This window comes from Epargyreus clarus, unplaced genomic scaffold (genome assembly GCF_041222505.1).
Source record: "Epargyreus clarus isolate Ecla_fem2 unplaced genomic scaffold, WU_Ecla_fem_2.2 ptg000005l, whole genome shotgun sequence".
Classification (NCBI taxonomy): domain Eukaryota; kingdom Metazoa; phylum Arthropoda; class Insecta; order Lepidoptera; family Hesperiidae; genus Epargyreus; species Epargyreus clarus.
In genome coordinates, this window is record NW_027332213.1 from 12,680,725 (window position 1) to 12,704,395 (window position 23,671).

General features: G+C 35.9%; 1 protein-coding gene across 2 annotated transcripts in view; it reads left to right on the forward strand.

Moving 5' to 3' along the window:
- The window catches only part of Mod(mdg4) (Mod(mdg4)-heS00531), a 231,000-nt gene that overhangs the window by 28,237 nt on the left and 179,092 nt on the right, over positions 1 to 23,671 (forward strand). The window contains exons 5-9 of one of the 2 annotated variants that reach the window (XM_073093609.1): positions 10,928 to 11,182; positions 12,692 to 12,874; positions 14,355 to 14,511; positions 15,784 to 15,956; positions 21,223 to 22,218. The exons of the other annotated variant lie outside the window; for it this stretch is intronic. Coding sequence (XP_072949710.1) covers positions 10,928 to 11,182; positions 12,692 to 12,874; positions 14,355 to 14,511; positions 15,784 to 15,956; positions 21,223 to 21,491 — 1,037 coding nt within the window. The 3' untranslated portion in view covers positions 21,492 to 22,218. Of the gene's footprint in view, positions 1 to 10,927; positions 11,183 to 12,691; positions 12,875 to 14,354; positions 14,512 to 15,783; positions 15,957 to 21,222; positions 22,219 to 23,671 lie in introns of those variants that run through there. 2 annotated transcript variants of the gene reach the window in all.

Below are 23,671 nucleotides of genomic sequence, written 5' to 3' on the forward strand. Positions count from 1 at the left end.
CGAAGTGCCTTAAATGCCTTTACGATGGGACCATTGTCAATTAATTAAGTGTAAACCATGTACCGAACATTCCTTATAAATTTCTACTTCGGCTTTATTATATACAATACTTATGTAATTAGATTTTGATATTTTAATTATATATTAAGTCTTCGTTGATTTTATGAAGAGTATTACTCGTAAGATTTAAAGATTAAATATAATGTTAATATTATCGATTGGTTTTATTTCCTCTATTGAGATACAATTTGAAGTGTTTCAATTTTTTATTTATATCGTTGAAATACATTATGTTAAATGTTGTATTGTTGCGTTAGGTGTGAGGGCTAAAGCGAAAGAGAAAAGCAAGGCGAAAATGAACCCGGAACCCGAGGAGGCTCAGTTCAGATTCAGTAAGGACAGTAAGGGCGGTCCGCAGACGCCGGTGATTCTAACGGGCGGATTCAAGTTCCTGAAGGATCGGGAGTTTGCCAACGGACGAACGCGATGGCGGTGCGCGCACAGCAACTGCCCCGCCAACATGTATACCATCGAATCTGACGTCGTTTTGTTTAACGACAAACATGAGCACACGTAAACACTAAATCAATCAAGTTTGGGCATACGATTAATGTGATAATTATTTTCTATAATGAATGAAACTTAAAAAGGCATTTACACAGTGAACAGGTATTGTTAGAAAACTGTTCTGCAAATAAAATACGACAATATTGCCAGTAGTCAACAAACGTTAGCATTTTGTGGAAGGAATGGTCATTTACGATAAATTTTAATACTTTTTGAACTTTCTAAGAAGAGTTGGAATGTAAGAATTCTGTTTTACGCTATGTTGCTACATTAGGTTATCTACATTGTTCTATTTCAATGTGAATGTACTATGTTAGGGAGGTAGCACACTAGCGGCATTTTATATCGAGTCGACAGCGGTCAGCGACTTCTGCCGTCAGAGTGGAGTGTCCCTTGTGTAATAGTTACCTTAGTTTTACGTCTTACAGTAGATCTGAAATCGTAAAATATTGTATATAAGACACAAAATACTTATAGCTAAAGAGTTCAAAACATATGCAATGCAGAGTAAATTTTATGATTGGTAATATCGTTATACATACATACATAGTAATAAATACATACGTAGATATTATATAATGATATTATTAACGTATAAATAATGTCTACAATAAATACTATAATATTCGAGATCTTCCCGATATTTTATATCTTTATTGGCTTATTTTATTATATAATGTGAGTGTATTCAAAGTGATATGTAAGTTAAGTAAATAATAATAGTAATTAGAATAGTTTAAATTGATTTTATACAATGTAAAGAATTTGATAGCAAAGAAAGTGCTATTAACAGCAGTAATAGTGTTATAACTAACACTATATTGTTTCTGCCATATCTTATAGATATATGTTATCATTATCAAGATAAAGGTACTGCTAAAATGAACAATTGGCCCACCGACTACATTATTTTTATTACTTAACGTGCGTAGTTGGTCTATTTTCGTGGGCTTTATAAGTATTGAGGTGTACCTATTCTTAAAGATATGAGAGTGGATACCTATTATGTGGTATATATTTTTATTATGTGCTTCGTAGTAAGAATAAAGTGATATAATAACGCAAGGGAAGAGACGTGCTCGAAAGAGAAGGGACATTTCCTTAAAAAAATAATCGTCCCAGTGCGAGTCGAACGCTGAGAGTAATGTTCCATCAGGAAAATAATATATATCACTAATTATATTTTTGTATATTTGTTATCATAGTCTATGAAAATAATAAACATGGTTTATGAAAATTGTCGCCACGCAAATATCAGATGTATTGTTAAAATTTTAATGTATGCTTTCTTATATGAGATCCTCTCTTTTTATTTTTAGCGGCCATGTATATAAATATATACTATGCGAAAATTCGATCATTCATTCAAGTTCAAGTGATAGAGTCTTGTTACAAACGGACTGACAGACATTGGGGGTTCAGCAATAAGTTCCCGTTTTTACTCTATGGGTACGGAACCCTACAAAAAGTGATCTTGCTATAGTCAGCGCGTGCGTGTTGATGACCGATGTAGATAAATTAATTTTGGAGAATGTGATACTCGTCTGGATTTCATTTAGTCCATTTCCAGGACGTGCACTGAAAAAGAAGTGGCTACTTTAGGCCAACAGTACAATTATATGCTTCCGATATTTTATCAGAAGTATGTATATATCGTTTAGTGTAGTATTAAGCCTCGTTAGGGTTGACCACATGAACGGATGGTGGATAGACAAGTACATTACTTAGTTGGTGCAGTCTAGAAAATAACAGTTAATTTGAAATCATAGGCTTGCTCTCACGGAACGTTCTTCTCTAGTTTCTGCGGAGCGGAACCGCAGCTCGTATACTTCTTTCCGCTATATCTGGATGATCTGCTGTTTCCGATGCGACAGTGGGCAATATATATCTCTTTTTAATCCTACTGCTACTACGAAATCGCGGCCGCTAATTACTCGTAAAACCTGCGATCTCCTGAGTTTTGATATAAAGCAGCTATTCCGCGTTCGCGGCGGAGGCGGAAGAAATACGCCCCTGAGATGTCATATATACAAAATGTATTATTATCGTATATAGGTTCACAGAATTATTTTCTTACATGATTACATTGTTCCTATTGTGTTGTAGTGACATTATGAAATGATTTATTGGGAGTAAGCTACCAAAATCTTGTCAGTTTTATATATCAATAATATTTTAAGTATTTGTACAGAAATTCTTAGATTAAGATATTAAATGTATTATTCATACATATTTATTTTTGTAATATGGTACATATGCTAAAAGAAACTCACTTCAATGGCGCCAAAAGTTTTAGTATCTCCCATATCATTTGTAAAACATTCCGATGTTACACAGAACTAATAAACGTTCAGTATAAAAGGTGTATTTTATAACATACTCATCTAAAAGTTGTTTATAGGCTAGTCCCGTACGTATTTAACGACATAATCTGACTGGTTTCTAAAGTAATATATCTAATAAATATGCGTCTCCTAAGTCTGCAGGTAATAAAGATATGACGACAAATCTTATGGGAATGTCAGTAATTTTTGACATACATTTCAGTACAGCGATAGTAATAATACTGTGTTGGGTTGTGGTGTTGGTTTGTAGCGGTAATAGCGGCGTACATACCCACGGGGCGAGGCAAGCGATACCTGGTGCTGAACGGGTACTCGTTCAACGAGTCCCCGCCCACGTACTGGATGTGTTCCCGCAGGAAGCGGCACGGCTGCCGCGCCACCGCCAGGACCAACAAGCGCGGCGAGGTGGTCTCCTACCAGAATGAGCACAACCACGAGAAGCCACGCTTCTATCATAAGACCACGCAGAAGACAATACAGCTTTGAATACTACGTTTAACAAAAGGGAAAATCTTTAGTTATGTTTGAGCATTTTAAGAACAATAATAAATGTTAGAGGAAATTCCTGAACCTTTTATCAGACCTACATTTTGTTCATGTTTATATAAACTACTTAAGATATTTAAGCGCCTTTTGTATTATATATAGTCTCTAGACTACAGTCTAACCCAAGCGTCACTTACAGCATAAGCAAGCTACCTGTGTACTGTGTAGTATGTTGTAGGTGCACAGTTAAGTATACAAACCACCAACAAATATGCGGAACGCGTAATACCCATTTAATCTGATATATTGTTTTTTGTTCACATTATTGGCCGGGTATTGTATATCCTTCTTATTCTTCTTCTTCTTCAGGAGTGCATTTTACAATGCAGTTTTTTACTTCTCAAAGTCGACTTAAGAACAAACTGATGTTTGATAGACTTATTGTGTAAATAATTATTTTTATTGTATCCTTGCAATAATAGAATTTGGATTTTTTAATTCTTGCACATTCTATCCCATTAATATTCACGGTAACCTTGAAAAAATGAAAAGACATTAAACATGAAGATGAATAACATGAAGATTTTCATCACTTTTTTATTAATTATTTCAAAGTTATTTGTGTATTTGTATATGAATAATATTAACAATATAAATGCGCTGACTATTAAATATTTACACGAATAAATTGTTTTGATCCTCTATATTGTCGGACCTATTTTATTGTGGACGAAGTGCAGTAATTGAAATAGATGTGATTTTAAAATTTGATAAACTTTTATGTGCAATAAATTATATATTCAATAAATAAAGTTATTAATGTTGTCACCATGCTAATCCTTTAAAAAATGTGGTGGTGTGGTAAAAAATCTGTTATTTTCAACATTTTTAACACCAAAAATGAGCGAAATATGCTTTTAATTAACTACAAGGATGATTTTTACGTTTACAGAGGCGTTTTTCTTACCGTCCAGAGCCGGGAAGTCTGTGCTGATATTTCAGTACAATAAATTTTGGGTGAATAATCAGTACCGGGAGAAGTTGAATTGGGCTTGTCGCGACAAGGACACCAGAGGATGCCTGTGCAGAGTTCAAACAACCATAGACGGCCGTTTCGTTCGCATCAAGGGCAGACACAACCACGCGCCCAATTACACTGCGTTTAACTTCAACCGTCCAGGCGGTCCAAAGGTAGTGGACATCAAGAGCATATAGCGTCGGCACTGGCGTGACCTCTTGGCGGTCACGCAGTGGAGACCCAACAACTATCATTAACCAGTTTTATCGTGAGCTCATGAACAATTACTACTATACCATAAGTGTCCAAAAATTATCTACATTTCCAAAAAGAACAAACTGCATTCCCATTAGTTTTAAGTTATGTTACCATTAAGTAATTCACAATTAAGTTAGAGGTGAAGTATTGGAACTTTTTATCGAATATGACACATAAGTTACGCAGTTAAAGTAACCAAAAAGGCTCTTGAAAAGAAGGAGGAAACTGTACTTAAACTACACGCGTATATTAGCGTAGAGTGTATTCAACTGATGTAATATCAGAAAGTGTCTTGCTGTATTTGTTTACTCTAACTGTGATTTGTGAAAGGTCCCAGTGAAATAACATCCTAAATAAAGTTAATTAATTTGTAACGTTCTTACACCTCTGTTTTCGTTTTAAAAACTATGTGGTAGAAGGAAAAAGAATAAAGTTATCTGATCTCTACTTTCTAAATCGAGACTTAAGTAGATCTGAGGACAATGACCAATTAAAGTGCGGATTACTTAGTATAAAAAAATATTTTTAAATTGTGAATGTGATGTTAAAATTAGTAGTGATATAATCGTCGCAAATTCAATAGTTGTTGTGTAAAACAGTAGATATAGTAACGTCATACTTCTTGTTAAACTTATATCTAGGGAACAAAACCCATGAAATTAATTTTATTATCATGAGAATTACATTTAACAATGGTGATTTTTGGTTCATTGTACTAGGCTTAGATTTTACATACATTACAAAACGTAATCGAATTCCTCTAGAGCGAGGTTAGAACGACGAACTGAAATTTTGGTCCCAAAATGGTAAAGTACCATAAGAGGAACAAAATGTCTTTCTTCACTGATATATCTAATAAAATGCCTTCCACTTTCATTGTTTTACGTTACAATGTACACTTGTTGTAGAGCTGCACATTACGATGCACTCTGTTTTAACGTCATTAACATATTGTTAATTACAAACTTGACGAACAATTAATGTGTTGACCTTTTGGAATTACAATTAAGCATGTCAGTTTTAAGGGCAGATGTAAATAAATTGACAATCATAAAATGGGCGGTAGAAGTAACTTTATTTTAACTATAATAAATTATTTTTCTAATGCATGTTTTTTTTGGTTTCTAATGTCAATATCCTTTTAAATTTACATTCGTAAATACGGTTTGTCGAATCTTTTCAAAGACTTCAAATATTTAAGTAATGCTGAATGAAGGGATTTGTTCTGAACAAAATAGCTTTTTTCCGGGATTGGTTTCATTTTATTTCGCAGTATTATGTCGTTGTGGATTCACTTTTCACTTATACCATTGTTAATAGGTAAGTTGCCGCCTGTATCATAAGATCCACCTTTTTTATGATTAGTAATGAACTCTCGTAGTTTGAGAAAACCCCAGAAACCCCTGGAATTCTTGATGAATCGTCAACCTTTACTTTCAGACTAATCACTGGTCTATTAGCATCCTTGTTATTCTGGCAACTCCGATTACCTTTCTGTAGTGCCTCATAATATTGACCGATGATCAAAATACAAGTAAATTAATGGATATGATTGCAGTAGAATGGAGCGTGTCCCGGTTTGGTAATCCCGTGCTCGTGGTGAACGGGCAGAGGTTCCGTCGCTGTAGCTATCAACGGTCAGATTCGCGATGCCAGTGGCGCTGCATCAAGTCCGATCACGGGTGTCAAAGCTATGCCGTCACGATTGCAGGGAACTTGGTAGCCATGGGATACCATCATGATTTTGGGGCTCACGTGAAGACAAAAAGATTTAAATGCAAAACTATATACACCCGCGATGGTCTTGATGAACCCACGCCAAAACAGATCATAGGGCAGTAGAGAGCAATAAAATATAGGATACAGTTTAATAATTTGTACATTTGAATACCTGGTCAATCATGTCTATATAAACCTTGTGCCTTAAGAGTAGTAAAAGAGCGAACTAAGTGGTAAAATGCTCGCTGTATTAGCGTCTAAAGTGTATTTGATTTTATTTAGTACCAAATAAAATTGCTTGCATCTCAGTACATATTAATATTTTACATATGATACATTTTAATATTTTTACGTAAACGTACATTGTACACATTTTTTTAATTTTATTTCTAGGTATAATTTATATGTATGTGATATAGAATATCGAATGTAAATTCTATTAAAATGTAAGTATTTTGTGAAATGTTATTTCAATTTCCTAAAGTATGTAGTGTACGGTAATGTTTAAAAAACATCTTAATTTCCATTTTAGAAATCTGTACTAGAGTCCAAATTCAAATTTTTGTGCTGGTAAGTGAATGCTACCTATTCAATTAAATAATAGTTGTTGTTAATAGTGTTGTGTCTTTTCCTTATATAGAAATATTGATGGAAAAATAGCAATCACTGGTAATTGATAGCAAAGCAATTTCTTTGTTTGGTGACGGTGTTGCTGAAATATCAAAAAATGGAAGTCACGATAATATTGATCGTGGTAAATATATTTTTTCAACGCCCGGGAAAGAAAAGTAACAAAGATGTTGTAGATCAAATTGATTTATGGTATTGTTTTCATGAACTTTCAATTAATTATTTTAACTGAAAATGAGGCGAAAAAATACATGAATGAAGTAGTCGACGTTTTGAACAATCTTTGTGTTCGATTCGTTCTAATTCCTCTGGTTTTTAAAAGGCTTTAGGACAGAATAACTTTGGTATTAAACCTTTATAATATGACTTATGACTTCTAAAGGTCCATGTTCGAAAAACTGGAAGGCAAACTTGTTTACAACTTACTGCTTTATGTCCATTCAAGTGTTATTTCAAATTATATGAAAATTTACAAAAATACTACTTGTTTTATTTTTGCTGGAAGGCATCGTTCTATACATGCGATTGTGGGTTCTGTATTCATTTAGATATTATTTAGTACACATAACATTTAAAAGCATGGGCTAGCAATTAACTTTAAGATTGTAACGCGTAACAGTTACTGACAGTCAATTTTCAGTTGCAGGAACGTGTACACCGGTGGAGGCACCGCCTACACTAGGCCTGCCGTTCCCGTTTCCCTGTTTCCCGGGGCAATTTCGTTACTGCCTGAGCAAGCGTGGCAAGCCGGCCATCGAGGTGGGAGCTCATCGGTTCTGTTTCAACGGGCGCGCGGCCAGCGGCAAGGTGTGGTGGCGGTGCTCGCGCAACCCGCGCTGCCGGGCCGCGGTGCACACGTTCGGCCTGCGCGTCGTTCAGATGAACAGCGCGCACACGTGCGGCGTACGCGCCACTCCCCTTAGACCGATGTTCTAAGTTTCCGGCGCTCTGGGCGGTCGCTACCGGACATACATTTGTGGCGCCACAATTACCGCGTGATATTTTGAAATCCAAAACCTGACAGTATTATACTCTGGTTCCATTTTTAAGCTCAAGCTCAGCTATATTTCATATTTTTGATAAAACCCAGAAAGGATCCAGTAACATAATAGTCCTGTGAATGATCTGGTTGGATCGTAATGGTTTACGAAGTCTAAACATTGTGGTGCCACACAAACATAAATGTTCCGTGTGAGGCCTCCCTTAATAAATTAACGCCACATTCTAAGACTAATAAGTATGTCAATTTGTCATCTTCTCGGCCGCCGGCGAAATTCGATGATATGGCACAGATAGAGATCTCGATGCTACTATTTTTGTTTGGTACTGGACCTGTAGTCGTTGGTAAAGTGAGGTGTTAACGCTGGTTCGAGCAATGCGGTATTGCTTCAAATGGAATGTAAATGTATGCTCTTGTGCCTTTCCGCCGGCGGTTGTCAATATACGCTTTTATCGATTTTGATGATGTGTGGGAGGAGGCGAACCTTTGTTTGCCTATTTTACGATGATAACGATTATTCTCCAAAGAGATTATTATACCGCGACATGTAGGTCAATATTTATATCCTATATGAATAGGTACACTAAATTAGGTCTGTGTAATGAATGTATACGAATATTTTATTAGCTTATTGTTAGTAGCATGATGGCCGTTTACGAACAACTCTTTGAGACTTTCTTATTTTTGGGCAAGAGCACCTAAATGCAGCTTCTTCTAATTTATAATTTTAATTTAAGAAAACGCAGCTATAGATCTTATGAAATGAAGAAAAGTATTACTAATCTAATTACAGAAGCTTAAGTCATTTCCGGGTAAATTGCTTGAGTGAATCAATAAATTGATTAACAGAAGATATGAGTAAAATATTTTAAAGCGAGTTATGTTCTTTATACTCGTATTACAATGTTTGGCACAATTCAATCGATCGGTCGATTATGATTTAATTTTTTGCATTTATAATCTGTGCTCATTTACAATTTTGAGCACGCTGTGAATCAGTATACGATATTTATGGTATCCTAGAGTTAAGATATCTCTTGCCTAGCGCAGCATGCTTCCGTCTCGCTCTTGATCTTCCGCGCGCCACGGTCCTAGGTGTAGTTCGTTGTACAAAGTGATAGTTATCTTATGATATCGATATCCTAAGTATTTTTATATATTACTTTTACATATTTTTTTACGACTTTATCCGCGAATGTATATAAAATGATTGTTGAGATGGAGTCAACTCCATATGGTCGGTTTCGGTTGGGATCACAGGAAAGATATGGTTTTGTTGAGTCGAGCACGTCGGCTGGAATGTTTTAATCGAGTCATGTCATGTATACGATGTTAGGAAAGTAATGTAACAACTTGTTAAAGTAGGCAACTGCATTTATTAAACGATTGACTTATTATAATACTCAATGTATACGTTGTAGGTTAAGATTTGTTTCCTTAGTGAGATCATTATTTTATGTGAAAGTTAAGTTAGGTTTATATTTTTTATATTTGCTTTGAGTAAGTACTTAATATTTGTATTTTGTTGGATCTGCTTTACTGTCTGGGCTGTACTTACACAAAGATTAAGTTGAAAACGAAATGTTAACCTCGTCGCGTGTACGCGGGACGTTTTGATACCAGTTTATATTTACCATATGAGATGTATACGAACGTATTTTTAAGTTAACCCTTGGAGTATTATTCTTGAAGTATTATTTTTTTGTGTATTGTGATAAGATATTTTATTATATTTTAGTCGGAAAGTATATTAATGGATAAAGGTTAAAGGTAGCCGGCGACAGTCGCTCGGAGAATGTATACGCTGTGTAGTGAGTACTGGTAGTGAGACGAAGTTCTCTCGTGTATAAGTACAAAGAACGATTATATTGCGCTGATGTCACACTGGATTTTTATTTACTTTATTCCCCTTTTCCTTGTTTTATTTTTCAGCAGCTATATGCGTGTTATTGCCTCAAATTAATAGGTAAGCAGTAATCTATAAAACAATCAAGAACAAAGACTGTTAATAAAAAAATCGTTATGCTTTTGACCACATTGGCAATATTAATGAACATTTTACATGATAAACATAGATCGATAGTTCACAGATATGCAGACCGAAGTGTACCTATATATTAGGGCGCATGAGTCTAATAATTATCAACCATAATTTATAGATATTTTAAATTCGACTTCAACTGTCTATAGATGCCCAGGTAACTGGTCCTGAAGATCTGTAGATAATGAAAACTGTCAAATTGAAAAAAGGGAACATTCAAACCCTAATGCATGTGTAAGCAGTAACGGATTAACCAGCTGCATGTCTGTAATATTTCAATAACATAACTTAAAAATGTGAAAGTAGTGAGATCTCCCGAACAGGTGCAACTATAAAGTTGATGAAACTAATCGCAGCCATCGGCAATACGCGCGTACGGGTCATGTTATGTTTGTAGGATTACAAATTTCCGGTATAATTGATGTGTTTTATCAGTCACATGTTAAAAAAGTTTAGTTTTTTTATTTTTATTTGGTAGTGTGCCTGATATTCCTTTTTTCGATAGCCACCTTGTAAGCGATTAATTATACTTTTTGTTTCTAGTCTTTGTTTGTCACAGCCATCTAGAAATGATATAGTACGTCTGCGATATGAAGCCGTCTAGAGTTTAACCTCCCAGATTTTGTAAGCAATCGAGTTTTTGGCGGTGCACCAAGAATAAGTGGAGTTACGGAAATAAGATTTACGTACAGATCTTGTTGGATGATAAATATAAATAATTGTACGTATATTAAAATTTTATATTGTTTTGGATTTTGTATTAATATCCTAGAAGCGACCTTTACTTGTAAGTTTGTTGTAATTATTAAACATACAATTACGGTCATATAGTATAACGATGGTCTTTTGTTATGTTGTTGCAGGCTGGTTCTATATTCGTTCGGCGCGCGGTGGCCTTCACCTGGTGGCGGATGGTCACATATTCTACGAGGACGGGGGCTCGCATCCTCGCCGGGTCACATGGCGGTGTGCGAGATCGTACCAGAAAGCCGAGCGCTGCCAGGTCGCGCTCTGCCTGCGGGACGGACGGCTGGTATACTTCCGCGGGTGCCACAACCATCCGGCTACGTATAACCCGGCGAAGCACGAATCGCGTCGGTTCGAGGTGGACCCGATGGGCAAGTACAAGATAGTGGAGAGCAGCGCGCCGCGCACGGTCCGCGCGGTGCCGGCGGTGGCCGCGCCGCCCGCGCCGCACGCCGCGCTGCTGCTCTAGGCCTGGCGCGACCTCCTCGTGCGCGGGATCCTGGACTCCAGGAATTGATCGCGCGTTTGGAGTGTCGCTAATTGTATCGAGCTGTTTTAAACACTCATGGACGATATTTTTATGTTCGGTAATATTATCCAGTTTGGTTCCTTTGTTGGCAGTATTGTTAAGTAGACTATTAATTAGATTAAAGATTAAGTCCTAATGTTCCTTTCTAAAGACTTTATGATTAGCTCTTCAAGGGTAGTCTCTTTTTGTTATTTTATCATGCCAAAGTTAGTGTCTTTGTTACTGTATTATTATTATTGTCGTGTAGTACCTGCTTATACCTATATATTTATTATTGATTTATTTCTAATTGTAAAACTTAATAATTGTTGATAACGACGTCATGTTGTTACGAATTCGGTCGAATGCGGTGAACAGGTGTCTGCGAAGACACGTTACGGTCGCCTTGTACCAATTGCCTTAGGGGCTTATACTCGTAGTGTTAGGAATCAAAAATGCTATTAATATTATTATAATCACTGTGTATATTGGTGTGCAATATTCTCTTACCAAAAATGTTTAGAAATATGTATACAAAATGTATAGCTTTAATGATAGCGTAGCCGTCTTGTTGAAGCTTTTTTTATAAAATTCTATTTATTGTCCGCGGCGTAGATTGCGGCTCGACTGATAGGCTGATGTTATGGAATACTCCAATATTTATCATTTGTATTTAGCAGTAGACATACCATAGATTAGGATAAAGGTATACCAGCTTATGAACAGAATAATATGAGCGATAGTTTTGTAATAGAGACTTATATATGAATATACGACTTGTAGATATTAGGTATCTACTATTACTATTGTAGAGAGAGTAACCTTTTGTTACTTGTGTATGGTCGGTAGCTAGCTATTCGATTTGTAGCCAAAATATTTCTATAGATTATACCCTGGATTAATATGAATCTACTGTGTTTCTGAAATGCTTACTAATGAAATTATGTACCAAATTATTGTGTTTATTATATTATCTTGTATGTGAAGAATCTGAAGTAGTGAGGTACTTTAGTATTTGTGTCAACCAAAGTAATCTGTATAAAAATGATCTGTTAATTTCCCTTTGATATAATCTTTAAAACCTTTATATTTATAATGTTTATACCTATCTAAGAAAAATAGGGCAATATTTTTGTTTATATTCATAAATTATACAACAAAGACTTTATTTTATTTTTTTCCTTAATGTTTCCTCTTGGAATTATATTCGCAGTAAAATTTGGTTAAAAAATTCATTATTACAGATTTATAAAATTCTAATTGTTGCAAAATGAAAATACTATCTTGACGAGATAGTTACAATTTGACAAGACGTTTGTACAATGTATATGGCCGATTTTGTCGTGTTTGTGATGTGAATATTGTTACGCAGCGTCATTATCACCGGACGCGGGTGCGTTCGGCAGCGAGGAGCAGCTGTTGAAGATGGGTGGCCACTGGTACCGGCTGGACGCGGCGTACAGGAGCAAGCGGCGGTGGACGTGCGCGCGGGGTTGCGGCGCCAGGATCCACACGCGCGGGAAGAGGGTCGTCTTCTCTGAACTACGGCATCGCTGCAGGATGAATTGTCATACTAATAACACTATATGATATCGTTTGGAGATTAAATTGCGTGTAGTCTGACAAAATAAATAGTAAGTGTAATAGAATCCTTCTACACTTTTGCGGTACAATATGATTCGGTATTATGGATGGTCTGTACACTTTACGATGATGACAATAAACTTTGTAATTTGAAATTTTAATTCAACTTTTAGATATATGTATACTTGTTTCGGCTTTGAATTCGGGATTCTTTATCCGTTGGTGTGATGGCCGTGGCTAATTAAAATTGTGCCTTATTGTAGCAGTATTTAAATTAATTATTTTTATTTGTATTCCTTTTTTATAATTGTATATTAAAAATATTACAACTTCGATCGACGTAGAGAGGTTTGAAAAGTATGGTGCGTAGAGCACGCACGTATGGTGCTCCACGTAGCGTCCAGGTGCCTCAGGGGGGTTTTAGTGGAAAGGTGTCTTGCCATTTTCATTTGAATAATACGAGTAAATGTCTGAAAGAACGTCTCAGAACATTGAAGCTTTATGTTTGAGGGCTGGGGTATGATGGTTTAGGTTCTTAAGGTAGATTTTCCTCTTTTTTACCTGCGGGTAAATTACTACTCGTATTTTGTCATTCGGCATCGATCAAAAGTTTGTGTCATTTAATAATACATAATTTTACATAAGTTTTATATTAAAACACATAGACTTTATATTATGATTTTTTTTGCTCATTATACTAATATTTTAACTTCAATTTACTTATATTCCAACTAAGCTTGGAATACAACAATAGTTAATTATTAAATTAAAGCATAGTGGTTTTAAATGAGATATAACAACTATGATGTAATGAGAAATGTAACCGGTTTACAAAAGGTTTTCCAAAACAGATTAAGGTAGAGGTTAAACTAATTAAACTAGCTTAGACGCGTTCACGGAGCCCACGTGTTGTGGAATACGCATTTATTATTCCTATCTCATTCACGTATAGAGACGTAGAGCGCTTCTGATACGATTGTGTAGTTTCCATTAATTTAATTTATGTACGACTATGTTCGCTAGAATTCGTTTTCGTAGTGTTTCGAAATTGTTATCTGCAGTAACGCGGTATATTAGTAATCTGGGATATAAAATACATTTTATAAAATTCAAATTAGCAAACATGGTGTATTTTCGTGGTGCATGAATAGAAGTATACTAGCACTTAAATTATTTTGTTAAATATTAGATAACTCTAATAAATCTAGGTTCTCCATAGTTGAATTGAGTTTGGTATATTTATTAGGTTTATATATCCAACAAAGTAAAACTAACACTTGTATGCGTTCGTCGGAGAATATGCCGCTGTGTTTAAAAGTAAGCACCGCAAATTTCCCGCAGTCGATTCAAGTACTTTGGCACTATTTTTAACCGACTTCAAAAAGGAGGTGGTTATTTTCTATATATTGTATAAGATGAGTATAGAACTAATCTCCATTGACATATTGCAGTGCAAGTTATATATAACGAGAAGGGCTACCCGAAGCTGGTGTTGAACGGTTACTTCTACCGGCCGCACAACGCGTACCGGAACCAGCCGAAAGTGCTGTGGTACTGTGCGTCGAGGAACAAGTTTCAGTGTTCGGCGACACTAAGGACCTTCCACAGAGAGGTGGTGGCGGTGACGGGCTCCCACAACCACGCCCGCTGACCCATGCGAGCGCGAGCGACCCCGCCGCGCGTGACCCTCTCCAAAATGCAGCTCCACGAAATATTCCGACTGTACGGTGAACGACTCAAGAGTATAAACCGAACGGAATAGTTTTAGGCTTTGTGGTTCGATTCGGCAGGATTGCCATATAACTAGAAAAAAGTCAGAATACAGTTATTTCTGATTTGAAGCAGCAATATTTGGGCGTTTCTATTTTCCTTGACTGATTTAAATAATTCTGTAATAAACATTTGTTCGTTGTACATTTGAAAATAATTTTAGATGTATGAGCCGTTAATGTTTAAATATTAGTCGTAGAAGCATTCAGATTGAGTTGGACCAAAATCAACAAAAACTGTAATATTATTGTAAATAATTTTGTATAGACTTCGATTTATATCGATAACATGCCAATTATGAGAGTCAGTTCCTATTCTATTCATTTTTATAGACAGAGACAGTTATTTAAAAATTAGTGATCGGCTAGAAATTATATTTAGATATAAAATGTATATGTTACCGGAAATGTATAAAATACATCGTTTTATATTAATGCCTAGGAAACGTATAAAATATTTAAAAGTACAAGGAAATGTGTATAAGAATCTCGCTATACAAATATTGAACGAAACATTTATTTCTGAAATAGCAGTTGGAAATATATTAATGCGTTAACTAGATACAGCCTTATGCTGTTGATCTCTCCCGTTGGTCTAGATTTATCACATAGGCTACAAGTAACTTTGCATATGCAAGTGAATTTGCAAATGAATTTGGCTTTCAGCCCAGCGTTCACTTAGTTCGCGTTCAATACGTTGCAACATACCCTAACAAACTCGAGATAAAGCGAATCCTAGTCAATATTATAATGATTTTAGCAACTTTATTATCTTTTTTACAAATGTTTTGTTATATTTCCTAGGAGTTATATATAAATTAAATCTCATTGATTAAAATGAATTCTATATGACTAGAAGAATATGTTTTTAAAAATTAGTGTCATATAAATACATACTCATTGTTAATATAAACGATATTTATGACATATCTGTTTTTCATTTTCATTATTTATTATGAAAAAAAAAACCTTAGCATAGAAAAATGTAACATGGTTGCGGTAACTTTGCAGTAGAAAGTAGTAATCCATTCGTAGTGATTGTAAGAGTAATGAAATAATAAAATGTGGTTGCAATGTGGTCGCAATTTGACTGTAATCCGATGGGTTCAGAATCGGCGATGGCGGTGTACGTGCCCTCGCGGACGGGGAAGTCGCTGCTCCTCCACGACGGGTACACCTTCTACCTGAAGAACCTGCAGGCCCACGGCCGCAAGCAGTGGTACTGCTCGTCGCGCGACATGGCCGGCTGCCGCGCTGACGTCATCACGGCCCCCGCCAACTCCGGCGACGGCGACATACTGTATCTGGTCAGAGGCAGACACATCCACGGACCCCCCAGTTACTACTTCACCCCCGACGGCAAGTACGTTAGGCGTAAGGACACCTACCACAGGTATAGGTAGCAGCGTATCGACTAAGATTTAATTTTCTGATTTTTTTATTACTTTTTTATGACTGGATTTTTTTAATAATCATCCTATTTTTTTTTATATTGCGACTTTTTTTATTTATTTTTCAGAAAAAAAATTATGAGGGAACTAAACGTATACTCAAGTTGTATAATGCATTTATTTTTTTGTAGGTTATTTGTATTTTTATTTTTTCTTTTTTTTATCCTAACATCATAACTTTTACACTCTCTAAATGTTCCTACATAAGATATGGCAAGCTTTTTTTCTCATACTTAATAATTTTTATAATATCTGAGTTGTTAAAAAATTTAACACAAATTTAAGAACAAATGGTTAAAATATATTTTTGTACGTTTCGTACTCACCTTTGACTAGTGAAATATTTTGTTGTTATTCAATGCGCATACGCATACTTTGAAAGTTCAAATGAATTAATATTATTTTAATAGAGGTACTTATTAATTTTTAACACCAGTAATTCCAATAATTCTCAGTAAACCATAATTCAACTGTAATCAATATACGAGATGGAGTATATGAGACGCTTTAACAAACTCTGCAATCATAGATGAAGTAATTAAATAGACCCCTGGGTAAGACAATAACATCTTGGATGACATAACGTAAAAATACTTGTTCAAGTTCTACGTAACAAGGTTGCTACACGGAACTTGAGCCAATCACTTTAGCTCTAGAAATATCTGTTTAGTTTGGAGTCACCAGGAGTTTAACTCGTTACTTCTTCTACGGTCGTAAAGCGTCTCTAATTTCAGACTAAAATTAGATTTCACGTGAAGCCATAGATACATGTTTACCAGTAATTAATTGTAATGTTTAATTCAAATCTGCCAATAATTATCATTTTTATACAAATGTTACTTTGTCTATTTAAAATATATATCATAGTTTTCGTGTCAAATTTTGGGCGATATAATGTTACTAAGTTAGTGTTTAAAACTGAGAGTTAAATTAAATTACAATACTATCGTTTTATTCTTGAAAATAATATCAAATATATATTTAAATAAAACATTGTTTGGATTAAATGTTTGTTCAGGTCAGATATGAAAGTTGACTAAAAAGAAGTTTGCATTTTTGAGTTTTACAAAATCGAATTTAAATTAAATTTGGGCTAAGCCCGTTAAGACCGCAGCTCAAAGTTATGTATAAACGAATTTAAATGTAATGACTACTGGTAATACTGGTATGAATGGTCGATAACATACGACGATTATAAAATGAACCTTGTGGGACCCTCCTAGAATTTATATTTTGTGTATCGCATACACCGATCCCTCTTGAGTAGAATAATTAATTGTTTCATATTAAGTTGATTTAGTTGTAATTGTTGATGAAGTCTTCTGGAATAGGCTTAAAAGTTTATTAAAGGTTTTCAATGATACAATGTGTTTCTGTATTACGAATTTGCGCGTAAACAATAAGAACCGTGGTAATGGAATAAATATTTCCTATTTTTTTCTGGTAATTACGAATAAGATATATAGGAAGTTATTTTTTGTGATTAAATATGTGTGATTTTGTATTATTTAAATGTGTTAATATAACGAAATTAAGCTGAGCAGGTAAATATACCTTCAATAGATAATAATCTATAAAAAAACATGAAAACTGTCGAGAATACTAATTTGTTTTATAAACCTTTGAACTACAAATGTGCGTGGTGGTTCAGAGATTGCGTGTGCTTTAAGGAAACAACGTTACAACGTTATAATATTAACGGATAACTACCCGAACAAGCAATTCATTGGAAGCACCCCGAATGCTTAGCAACGCATTAGGGTCCCGGTCGGCGCTAGTGTCGATACGGGCTGAATAACTTGAATACGGAAGCTTATGTATTGCGCAGTTGTGATGGATCGATACGCGGCACGAAGTTATGAAAGAAGGAAGTTCGGCAAGGCGCAGGGAGCTGTCTCCGCGCTACAACCTAGTTACGCCCTGTATGCCCTAATTTTGACGTACGGCCCTTTCGCGGCTATGTGTGCGTTGAGGAAAATCGCGCTGCGCTACCCCCCTCGACATTGATCAACCGCGCCATTTTATGTTTTCCGCGTATCAAATTGATGCGTATTTGATGTATGTTACAGTTTTCTGAGGGGACGCGAATAGGGTATTGGTTACAGAAAACCGATTGGTTTGGTACAGTATTTATTTTATTTTGGTATTCGTGTATAATATTGTATTTATATTATTGTATTGTATGTACATTATTGTTTAGGCATATATAATTAATTTATTAAATCACATCAACAACAGAAATATCCAAAAATATCTGCATGATTTGTATAAGAGGAATTGGCAACTCTATAGCGACGAAGTAAGGCGCAAAATATCAATTGACGCCGTTCGTTTCTCTACAACCTGTAGATATCCCATGGTCGTGGACATCGTTTTACGACGCGTGAGACCCCAAAGGATCTTCCTAATAGACCGTTTGTTTGATAAGAAGTAGCTTATACATGCGTGACAAATATTCAACTCATGCCTAATTTATTTATAAATATGTGAACGCGACAATAGGAAACGGTGGTTATGGTGGAGGCAGGAAATCGATACCATCTATGTTATATAGGGCAAGAGTTGTTCGCCTCCCCATCTATAAAGGCATGGGATCCTAAAATAGGTCGCAGCGTAGAAGTAGGTAGGGCGGGCGGCGGCGGGTCGCAGGTCGCGAGCACGCGGCGGGCTCGCGAGGGCTCGTGGTGGCCCCGCGGCGCCGCGCGCGGCACGCGGCCAGGCATGCGCGCCGCCCCAACCTCGCTGATGGGACCCCAATCGATAACACCCAGCATCCCACGGCCCTCTCACTCCCACACCGTTATTCGTCAAAATGTAACATCACGGTGCAATAATAAGGTCGCCTTTGCGTTACGTCCGCCGCACCTCTATACGAATGTTTAATGGCCGCCATAAAAAGAAACTTTTATAGAAATCGCTTTTTTGTATTACGCTCTGGGCTTAGGGACGATCGGCGAAAGTCTCAGAGATCGATCTTGTTTTGCGTGTACGTATGTAACGGTAGGATGTTAGGTGAGTATTAGACTTAGGCTCGGGTCAGGTTGCAGATGACAAATGACAGGAGATAAATCGGTGTTGGTGGTTGTAGTGGAGGCGTGGGAGACGAGGGTGACGGTGTCGTGGCGACGCAGCCGCTGGCTGGTGTGGCGGCGCCGCGGCGGCTCCAAGGTGCACGCGCCCACCTGCAGCATGAGCATCGCCGTACCGCGCCACTGCGACTGTTTACTGCGGAGGTTCTCGACACCACCTCGCCGTAACTCCGATTACACGCCTACCTTTATTGTTTGAAGCAATTTCATTTACTGATAGGTGTTAATTCAGATTGTTCTTAATTTATTGATATAAAAGGGCATTTCATTAAGATGGTGTGCTTAGCTTAAATGTGCACGATATAAAAATACCTATTATGACACCGGTTGGTGTAATTCGGATAATTTACTAAAGAATAGCATTTTAATTACGTTCAATACATTAATATATTAGACGTAAAAATATAATGTGCCTAATTTGAATTTATTTATAACATTAAGAGATAATGTGCAGCCTAAAATATCATTATTTATGATAATTACCCACAATATGATCTTACTCTTCCCTTTCTCGTATTACGCTTTGATTTATGAAGTTTGGCTTAATTAGGCAGCTTGTTAGTCATACTATACCTACTAGCGATAGATAAATACTGTTACATAGTTACTGTGGCTCAATTATAAAGCTAAAATATTTAAAATCCGTCCTCTATTACCTAAAAATATATACAAAATGTTAGTCCATGACATCGAGATATTAATTATCAATGCTCTTTCTAAGTACTTTACAACTTATATAGTAAATAATTTATTTATTGTGTTATTTGGCTTAAAAGATGATAGAATTCCTTGTGGTTCGGCTGCGATGGTACCTACTGCTGCAAAATAAACTATCTAACATCTTCTTAATTTTATCTTCTAGACGAGTGCAACTACTGATGGGTTCCTAACTAGTCTTTGAGGGTAGTGTTGCATCATGAGTTCATTTATATATAAATAGGAGGAAACAAACCAAAAATATATAGACAGAGCCTCTCGAACAAAATATCGGATAATAATATTTCACGCTTGGAAAACATTAGTTATCAAATAGAATAAAGAAATTACTCCGGCTTTCAAATGCACTTAAGCGCAAGATGTGCTTCAACGCAAAGTCCCGATGCATTGTCTATTATTGTTGGTTTTAGGCTCAGAAAAAATATAACGTTATATGGATTGCATTCCCATTTGCTACTTATATCATATCATAGTATCTATATATATTATTTGTTGTTAATGTAATATAATCACTATTATTGTACTATGTCATAAATATTATTAGCTATATAACAAATTATATGGTGCATTTATTTATATGTTTTAATTGCAATAAAAGTTCAAAGCCTTGTTACAAATATATATGTAATTATTTGTAGTAGTGTAACTTATACGGGTATTTATTATAATAAGTAACTTATGTTATTATTAGAACATTAAATTCATATAGTTTATAGACAGAAATAAAGTTGTATAGAGTCTTATAGTTTGACATAAAATGTCAATAAAATTATTATAATTATGTATAATATAATTTAGTTAATTAAAAAGATAAATAAAAAAGTGACCATGCATTTAACTAATCTTTGATTTGCCTCTACAATCCGAAAAACAGTTTTCATTAAGCAACGTGGCGTGCAGCCAAGTTATATTCTTAGAATATGAAAAATATTCAGCATTTCTCTATATAAATAATGTGTTTTTGTCATACGATTTCGACTGCCTTTTCTAAAGTGTTTATATGATCGTAAATAGTTTTCTGATTTTTAATTTTATAATCTGTTTAACATTTGCAATAAATAGCTCCGGGTTAGTTGAGGGACCAGCTAATTTTGTATGCGACGTTCGTACACATTGATTTGTAGGCTCATTCTACATATTTTCTATATTCTAAGGTAAAATAACGTGCTGCATTGTCATGTGGCTTTATGAAAGCTGCCAGGTAAGTTATGCATACTAAATCTAAATTAAGCTTAGCTTTCATTTACTTCTCGGCTTCCGACGATTGTTACAACGGCTGCAATTATTTGCAAGGTGGCGCGCGGTACCTGTACACGCCCAGAGGGGGTAAACTGCTGTTCTACGAGGGTAACACGTATTTCGTGAACTCGAGGAAGCGGCACGGCAAAGCTCGGGTGCTGTGGTACTGTTCTTCCCGGAAGGCGCGACACTGCCCCGCTTCGATTCTGACGATGCACGACCGTGTCCTCGGCCAGCCCCCCGTGCACACACACCCCCCAAAAGTATCCACCACGTACTACAACTTGATGAGGGGCGAATTCAACCAAGATGACTCGTATTGATGCCTGTTTCCCCAGGAAACGGTAGCCAAAGGTTGTGGATTTATTTATTAGACATAAAACAAACATTCCTATAGGTTGAGTGAACGTTTGCGTTTCTAGTCAGAATTGTAACGGGTTATTGTTTTATACGTGTATTATGAAAAGAAAATAAATAGACTTTTAATGTAATATAAGTCTTATAGCATGTCATCAGACAAATTGCTTTCAATATACATTGGCCCGCTCTTTAGAGCTTATCAGCGGGCACTCACAGTTAATCTGTATTAAGGTCTCTAACTTGAGAACGGTGACATGTCCACAGCTCAGAGTAATTTTAAAATATTCAAATTTTTTAAACGGATAACGTATAAAATATTATTAATAGTCTATTTATTTCTTATAATACTTCGTACGAACTGGCTCCCTGAAGTCGCGGGCGACGATGAGGAAGCAACCGTCTAGTGTTCCATAGTTAGTATTAATAAAATTATGTTGGTCTCGTTATTACATAGTACTTAGACGATTATATTGTAAGAATAAATAAGTGTTTGAAAATATCAAAAACTTTAATATTAAGTACAAAGATACCTGTTTGTATGACGAAGTTGCCATATTATTATCTTTACCATAGTCTTATGATTGTCGCCAAGTTTTTTATGTTAATTTTAAATGTAATGTGATTTCGATGTCAGTAAATTATGTGCCAAATTGTACCCGTGGTTGAATAAAAGATATTATTTAATACTTACGTACGGTGGTTTGAATAATCTCATCGGAACCCCAATAACCACTGTGTCGTACAGATTTCTACCTGCTCTTTCTGGGAACTAAAAAAAGGATGTCTAGACGTCCTGCCTGATGTATTTATTTCTCTCAAAAAGGTTTTTGTGGAACTTTGATCGCTTCGAAAGCCCTAGCCAGGTGCAGGTAGGATCTCGACCCCGCATTCAATCCCTACTTTATTTTCTGGTTAGAAAGATATCTTTTCATTTACTAATCTGGATAGCGCTGCGCTAGCGTTTTTGTTAGGTCGGCTTACTGCATTGTTATTCAAGTGTATTGAAAAAATAAGGTACGGTACATCGAGGTATTGTTGTTATTGAATGGGTAAACTGTTTGGTATTGTTAATTGTTTGCTTGGTACAGAAGGGCGCATGATCTTGAAACGATTATCTTCAACTACTTCGACTGGCGTTTTTGGAACTTTGGAATAAAGTGATGCGATTTCTTATGTTTGCAGCTACCTACCTACACAGTTGATATGATGATTGACTGACAAATAAGGTTTTAGGTACCTATCCTTTCAAGAATTACACACAAGGTAGAGATTGGTACGGACTTGACAAGGGCGTACTATCTGTTATTGTATTTATAATTATGAAATTTATCTTTAAAATGTTATATTAATAGATTCTAATATAGAGACCAGATATCGTTATGTTAATAATTCATAGCCTTAACTACTGCTGATCTCATGAATATAATTGCATCAGATGAATGTTTATATGCATTATGTATATCTAAATGGGCTTGCGGCCCAAAAATAGAAGAACTACCGTTTTGGGCCACGGGCCCTACTTAGCTAACTTTCGAGCACATTGGTATGTCTGTACCGTTATAATAACTAACCTATCAAGTAGGTACCTACTACGATTGAAATGTTTCACTTTTTTCAATCCAGTTTCGAAATGTCGGCTTAAGTTCAATCAAGAAATTCAAATTACCTCTCGATTGGTTGTTAAGTCACGTACGTCACAAAAATTAGTTCGATGTCATTATTCTAATTGCGATCGAGTGTTACGTAATATATTGCGTCGGTCCTGGATTCTATCCTGGTGATTTTTTTTAGGTGACGAACAAAAGTGTGTACCATTAAGATCAAGAAATAGTTATTATAAATAGTATGGATATTATTACGCTAGTAAAATTATTACAATTACTAATTTTAGGTTCCGTGTGCGGAATATCGTAGGTACAGAAGGTTGTAGAACTCTTTGTGGTTCGACCCCGGCGGCACCACCGCCATACCTATTTCTGCCTCATAACAGCAGTGCTTAACGCACTGCTGTGTTCTGTTTTGAACGGTGTGGTAAGGGAGACATACTATTGTGAGGCGTTCTAGCTTAGTTCTCAGGGGTAGTGGCGCATCTCACGATGGAATATCTAATCCTATCTGGGGTTGATACAGATTGCCATGGGCG